The sequence below is a fragment of the Mus caroli genome, unplaced genomic scaffold, assembly GCF_978045245.1.
Source record: "Mus caroli unplaced genomic scaffold, Mus_caroli_1 scaffold_9, whole genome shotgun sequence".
NCBI classification, from domain to species: Eukaryota; Metazoa; Chordata; class Mammalia; order Rodentia; family Muridae; genus Mus; species Mus caroli.
In genome coordinates, this window is record NW_028227264.1 from 21449674 (window position 1) to 21457630 (window position 7957).

Consider the following 7957-nt stretch of genomic DNA (forward strand, 5'->3'; position numbering starts at 1 on the left):
TTACTCTGAAAATAAATTTGTAGTTGATGAATGTCCCTTTAGAATTTTCCCACTTAAAATAAGCATTATGGCTTTCCTAAACCAAGGATAAAAGAAAGCATAAATCAAAGGATTCATGGCTGAGTTATAATAGGCACTCCAGCAACAGATTTCATAGACATAGGCAGGAGTGATGAAGCCCATGAAAGCATCAACCAATGCGTCAATTGTGTATGGGAGCCACGAGACCATAAAAGCCACCACAGTGACCCCCAAGGTTTTTGCAGCCTTCCTCTCTCTCTTGGCCACTCTAGCTTTTTGACTCTCTGAAGATGATTCACCTTTGTTGCCACTTATAGAAGTTTCAATTTTTACAGCTTGCTGTTTGGCTACCAAAAATATTTTGCTGTAAAGAATGATCATAACAAGGGTAGGTATGAAGAATAAAAGAAAACTTATCAAAACCCAGTCTTGATTGACAACAATTTGGCAGCCCCCTACACAATTCAGAGCACTTACTAAGCTTTCAATCCCCTTAGCACTGATGCCTGTGTAGAACACTGCACTGCTGTACACCAGGGGCAGAATCCAGGAGATACTGATGCAAATTCCAGACACAGACACTGTGAACTTGGTAGGATAGACCAGAGGGTCTGTGACAGCGATGTACCTGTCCACTGAGATGAAGCACAGGTGGAGGGCAGAAGAGTAACAAAAAGCCACATCACAGCAACTGTGAAGGCTACAAAATGTATCTCCAAAGTACCAGCAGCTCTCGATGGACCTGACCATGCTGAAGGGCATCACAGAGATGCCCACCAAGAAGTCAGCGCTGGCCAGAGAGGCGATGAGAAAATTGGCTGGAGAGTGCAGCTGTTTGAAATGGAAGACTGAAATCACCACCAGGAGGTTCCCACACACTGCCAGCACAGCCCCAAAGCCATAGACCATGTACAGGATGACCCGGGGCCCTGGAGAATAGGGAGTTTTAATGCAGGATCCATTCGTGTTCTCATAGCAGAGCTGCAGGGCTGGTTGGGAAAAGTTGCTGGTCATGAATCTGCTTTTTGATGCTTGAAGGATTTCTGTCCTGCTAGAAGACAGCGGTAATTTTGAGATATAAAAATTAAAGAAATGAACTCCATAATGAAGAATTAATTTTAAATATTACCCAAGATTATAAATCCTTTTTTCTATTTTAAGTGTAAAGAAATGAAGAAATATAAAAGCACAGAAAAACAATTTTCTCATCTATAGTCATATAATTATTCCCATAACTATGTTAAACGTCACTGTTAATCCCAGGCAAATTGATTTTAATACTGACTGTCAACTATCCAATTACCTGAGTAATTGAGAGTAGATTCCTTTCTTGCAAAAGATGATGACTTATAGTTTAATGGCACATTCAAAGGTCACCTTTAATAGTATTTCAAGTCCTATGTTGTTTTCAGAAGACAGCCAATCCACTCTATCTGCTGTAAAGTTCACATGAGGGATCCCTACAGTGTAAGGTGTGAATCTTCAAAGCACACTCACTATTGTTAATTATAATTAGTAAGTTCTATAAATTATGTTTCTCTATACACTGCTAATTGGTCCTAGTAGTGCTGATAGCCAGAACCAAGAATTTTTTGACTACTCTGAAAAGTTCAGTATTATATTATATTCAATTATATTAACTATTTAATATTCTTAATCTCATACATAGATATTTCTTATTTGACGGATGAATTCATTATTATCAGTTCAGATGTTTTAGGGAAACTATTTTCTTTCTAGAGTAGTAGACTGAAAACTTTTAAAGAAAAATGTGATCAACTGTTTAGGGAAAAAAAAACCTAAAGATGTTCTGCAATTAGTTTGTAGCAACACATTAATTGTGAGGAAAGAAATCAATAGATAATTCCATTGCTCAGTCACGGAAGTCTTATAGGACATGTTTTCTCAGACTCTCTATACCATATTCACCTCATTTGAGACGCACACTCTCTGACTGTCTGATCAATGGCATTTCCAAAGCACATGGCAAGATGCAAAACTCAAATCGAAGCAACAAAATAAAGACGCAAACCTGCAACATCATCCGGGTAACTTTCCGATCACAGGGATCTGTTACACTGAGGATGCACGGGGAGCGGTGAGCAAGGGTGACCTAAACTTTCAGATCACAGGGATCCGTTACACTGAGGATGCACGGGGAGGGACGAGCAAACGTGACCTAGAAATCTGAACGCTTTAGTAAGGTGAAGGTTTCCTGTAAGTCAGTAGTTCCTATAAAGATTCAGGGCTTTTACACTTCATTACTCAAAGATGTCTCACTTAAAGGAAAGGTCCAATGACTTTATCTTGTATCTGCACACATCAAAAAGAAGCACAGAGGCCAGTACACCTCTTCATGACCTTGAGGTGAAACAATCTTCACTTGGAATTATCCTTCTGGCTGGCTTTGTTAGAGGCAAGAGCAGGAGAGTGCACTGTGGTTATGTGGGACTTTGATAAAAAGTCAGAACATTAGGTGACCTGTGGTGCTGGAGGTAATAGTTGGAGGGACACTGTGCTGAGGACTTGCACTGGGGTGAGCCAGGAGCCCTTGGTGGTTCTGAAGCAAAGCCATGCAAATTGGCATGGAGGGCCAACACACTGTTTTGAAAGACAGCTCTTTGTATACTTCTGAACTGAAGTGGTGATAGGACCTTTGAACTTTGACATCAAGTGATCCCATGGTGTCTAACACTGTCATTGTGACCTAGGTCTTCCTGGATCATTCAGTGGAAGTGAGCCACCTGAGGGCAGGCACAAGGAAGCTGCTGGACCCATAGGAGCCTTAGGAGCCCAGAGTTCATGTTACTCCCTCCCCTCTACTGCCCCAGTGACCTCTACTTCATACTTCAGATGACTTGATTAAAAACTGCAGGTGGGTTTGTCATGAGCTGCTTCATTGTGTCGGTGTGCACCAAAGTGATGGTTATGATATAAACTTGCTCAGCTTGGTCTTAGATGATCACAGAGAGGGTGACCCTTCCCAATAGCTGGAGTGTTGAGTTTGCTCCATTCATGTCAACAACAGGACTTTCCCCCACCTGGTTGAATCTTCCCTTCCTGGAACTTCACTCAGTATTTTACTTACTGTATGAACTAACTCTCTGAATGCTTTTACATTTTCTCTTTCAGACACTGTGCTCTCAGAAGGGAAGCCCTCTGCAAATAGTGGGGTGTTAAAATTATTTTATATGAAAGAACTGTTTCATATGAATGTTTATTTCATTTAGCAGTTAGTTATTGTTTAGAAGCTGATATCCTTGAGGGGAAAGGACACAGCACAAACCTGTCCATAGTTGCCTGGAGTACAGGGCCTCCAAGAGAGAGGACAAGGCTGGAGGAGGGCGTCAGGTATTTTAAAGTATCATTAAGAAAAACAAAATACTAATTCTGAAGACCCACAGAACACTAGTGTGCTGCAATCTGTTCATACAAGCATCACTTTATTTTGTAATAGCATTGTCTTCATTCTTTACATATGGATTCTTACTCTTCCTGTAAAGATCTGGAGTTGACACTGTATTCAGGACTTGTTTGTGGACTCCTTTATTGGACATGTATTAAAATCTCTTGAATGTAACATCTTAGTGGTTTTCTCTTGCACACATCAAGTACAGTGGTTCATCAGTTCTTTACCTCAGAGTTCTGAGATCCATTTTGCTTTGCAGACAGTTCTTCATGGGCAACACTCCATTTTAACTCCATTTTCCAGAGGAGAGCTCACCCTTGCAAATAGCAAGTGACTTAACCCAAGTGAAGCCTGTGCATGATGTAGAGAATTTTGGGCATTTCACACACAGGCCTCTGGCCTTGGGAGCTCCCTCTGGACCCTTGCTTTGTGCACAGCTTCTTCAGACCAAAAAACAAAACAAAAACAAACTGTCATCCAATAAAACCTGCCATATTCAGTCCTTATAGTCAGTCTCAAAGTTATAGGCCTTTATATTCTCAGCTAACCTTAGGAGAGACAAACTAATGTTAGGTTCTCTTCAGGTATTAATCATTAGACATTTTGCAAAACCAAATGAAGATGAAGTGTGACATAATATTTAAGAGTGAAAGAATATGGACCATCATTAGGTGGGTGAAAATTTAAAACTTGGCAACTTGTTTGTTTTAAATCTTTAGAAGTTTAAAAATGACAAGGCAATATTCAAAATATTCAATAGCATAGACATGTTTTTCCTGTTAAAAAAACCTAACTAAAACAAAACTTGTAGTAATTTACTGTATTCTGTAAACCTTCAGTACAGTGATTTATAGAGGTCAGAAATGTTTCTACCTAAAAGTGAAAACAACTTTGCTCTATGGCTTAAGTATTCCACCAGTATACTGTTAATATTTTTTTTAACAGTACAGCAAATGACAGCGAGAGAGGTGTCTCAGCAATAAGCGTGCTTGCTGCCCTTCCAGAGGACACCAGCTCAGTTTCTTGAGCATACATCAGGCAGTTCACAATCTCCTGCAACCCTTGCTCCAGGAGATCTAGTGACCTTTTGGCCACCACAGGAAATTACATATATGGCATGTACCCACACAGATAGACAAACAGGCAGGCAGGCAGGCAGGCAGGCAGGCAGGCAGGCAGACAGACAGGCAGACAGAAAGAAATAAAGGAAGAGAGAGACACAAACAAATAAGAAGGGATAGGAAACAAGAAATGGAGGAGTTAGGAAAAGCACAGCACCCAAGAATAGGCACAGCCCAAAGGTTAATGTCTGAAACAAACATTGTCAAATTCTCTTATCTTTATTGAAGATTTTTATTAAACAAGTAGATATTACCCATTTTTAAACAAAAATATGACATGAGATATACATTGATAACATGTTAGCATCATGGTACATAAATGTCAAAGTAACATTTATTTTCAACCTGAATCAATTATAACAACACATGAAAATGTTATTAATGGAAATAAATTTTCAGGATAACTGGAGGCAGTGAATGTTGCCTTTAATGACTATTTTGAAATAAATTAATGTTGAAATTAGTATGTCTAGTATTGTTCTGTCCCTGTTTTTATACAAATGTATGAGAAATGTGATTGCTTAGGACTGACCTTCCAATGTGTGAAAGTAAGACTGAGTCAAAGTCAGAAGAGAGAAAGAAAAACAAACATGACATCTCGATAGGGAAAGCTAAAGAGGCCATGACACCCAGCTAGGGAAGCATTTAGTGTGGCTTCTGTTACAAATGGAAACCTTTACTGCAGCAATGCTTGGTCTCATGGGTAGTTCTTAGAGGACTAGGTGTGAATGATGACTGTTACCATTCATTCATTCATTCATCCTTAGCCATGCTAGGCTCGAGAACTGTGCCCTCACACTTACTAGGCAAACTCTATCACTGTTCTCTACCCCAATCCACTATTACTATGCCTATATCTTGTTACTGATAAGCTATTGATAGCCTTACCACTAAATTATTGGAAAAGTTGCCATGCTGATGGGAATATGTCTGATGGAAATTGCCTGATTGCTGATATTTTATGTAATATGTCTGAGCACATCTTTTAAAACTATGTAAAAAAATATACATAGCTCTATATAATTTAGTTTCCATTTAAGTAACAACCAGAGAAAACACATATGAACAAAGGATATTGTGAATTAAGAAACACTTTAAAACAGATTTATACTTGGCCAATAAAATTAAACTTGTATTTAGATAATAATTTCTGTATATGAGAGGCCTAATATTTCCATAGCTATATCAGGGTGTAAGTGGATTAGGTTTTCTCTGTGATATTATGGAATATTTTATTGGACAAAGCAAATAAACCAAGAGCTACAGATCACTAGGCTGAAGGACCGAGTTCAAGTCCATGTTTGAGATCATAGGGACCATCAGAGAGCAAAGTTCACGTCCCTCATCCGTGGATCTGGGTCTGAACACATCCATGGCTCTGCAGGATTTTGATGTGGGGCTGGCAGAGGTTTATGGTTGATTGTGTTTTATCATAGGGAAACAGACACAGAAGTTTTTTTTTTTACAACAAAACATCCTTTGGAAGCACATAAAGAGTAGAGAAACAAGCCCACTTAGTGATGCTGGGAAGAACCTGAAACTGGTTAGGATTTAGAATCTGGCTAGTAGTCCTCTGTTCAGACTCTGCCTTCACACCCTTAGTGATCATGCTGATGGATGCTGAGGCAGGAAGCAGGTCAGGACAGTAGGGGATGAAAGAGACCTCCAGTGATGGTGAGCACCATTCTTGGGAGGAGGTAGCATCAGAGAGACAGCTTGCTCAATGGCGGGGAGGGAGGCTATTTAAGATAATAGGAGCTATTGGGATGAAGGCCCAACATTGGCCATGGCCAGGGTGCTGGGGATGCCTCACTTGCTTAAGGAGGAGTTCCCAGTGCTGTTGGACATGCACTTAAAAGAGAAAAAGGAAGTTTAACCTGGCTACTGGGCTATGTGACCTCCTGGGCCTGGGTGGGGGTGCCCAAAGGTGGGGATGTGGGACTATGTGGGACATGAAGGCTCCGTGGCAGGTGGGGACCGATTGTACTCCTGCAGATCTCAGGACTCCGCAAACCTAAAATGAACAGGCTAGTATGTGCTTTTCAGTGTCTCCAGGCTCTTTTCTTTACTACTCCAAGTGTTGGTACGAAGTTCCCATTTGCAGCTGAAGGAAAGACCATGTTGGGATAAAGATGTGTCTGACACACAGGCTAGCAGACATGGCTTTCAATTGCTTCTTTAGGCATGAGACCACAGCACAGCAGCTTAAGGCAATCTCTTGGAAGGTGAGCAGCAGAGCCTTGGCCTGTGGTTGTTTTCTGAACCACACCCAGTGCTCAGCTGGGAAGCTTCGTGTCCCCCTTCTCCTCTTCCTGCTAAACACTCTCAGCTCTACTTAAAGTATCAGCACTGTATCTTGAAACACATAACACACATTTTAATCAAAATGAACTAAAACTCACCTTGATTGAGGATTATATACTGGACTAGAAAGTGGGACACATTCCTGCAGTAAATATCTGTTTGAGTTCCTGTTGTGTTAAAACAACCTTTGGTCTTTCAAAAAAAGACCACAAATGTTAAAAAAAAAATACACACATTTGAATTGACACTTTAAAATACAAAATTCACATTTTACTTCAAATTCTAACCAAGTTGAGAAGAGGCAGGCAGATAGCTTTGAGTTCAAGGCCAGCCTGGTTTAAATAGCAAGTGCCAAGTCAGCTCCGCCTCCATAATGGGACACTGTCACAAAAAAAAAAAAAAGACAAACTCGTCCCCAATCAAACAGAAAGATCATTTTTATTTGTATGCAAATCCTTCAGTAATCAAATATGTTCCGTAAAAGCCGTGCTGTGTGGCAGTATAAGCACACATGTTTCTTGTGAACTTATATCTGTGAAAAGAGGAAGGAGCAACCCCCCCCCCCCGTTTCTGAAACGTGAGCCTTTGCATGCGTTTAGATGCTTTTCAGTCACTTAGGTGTTCTCAATGCTAATGTACTGTAAAGTCCCTTAACACTAAAAACGAATGTTTAAATAACTTGAAATTATTTTTACTTCTCATGCAACATATGCTTTGTCTCCTACATGCTAATTCCATGTTTGTGAGCGCTTCATTTTCTTTAAGTTATTGTCAATATCCGAACACTCATTATGAGGGAAAGCTGACCACGGGGCGGGGCGAAGGGGGAATTAGAATCCTTCAAATTACTCAAAGAAAGTAGTAGAAATTTCAGAGCAAAGCAAAGACATTAAGGAGCACACCACTTTGGAAGAAATTAACAGATGGCTCACCTGTGACTCAGAAAATGTACAGATGCTCTAAGAAGAAAATACTTCAGAGTAGCCTTTGAACCTAAGATCTCCGCTGGGTGAATGATTATGGGACCTCGCTAGATTAGAGGGATTCGTTTTACCTCTGACCTTAAACCCTAGTCAGATTTCACATCTCTGCTGTGACTGTT

The 7957-nt window shown here is 40.3% G+C and overlaps 1 protein-coding gene across 1 annotated transcript; it reads right to left on the reverse strand.

Annotated features, from left to right (window-relative positions):
• Positions 1-1068, reverse strand: LOC147002588 (trace amine-associated receptor 8c). Its single transcript, XM_085843342.1, has one exon. It carries the CDS (start codon positions 1033-1035, stop codon positions 1-3), a length of 1035 nt encoding a protein of 344 aa, XP_085699468.1. The 5' UTR covers positions 1036-1068.
• Positions 1069-7957: the final 6889 nt, after the last annotated feature.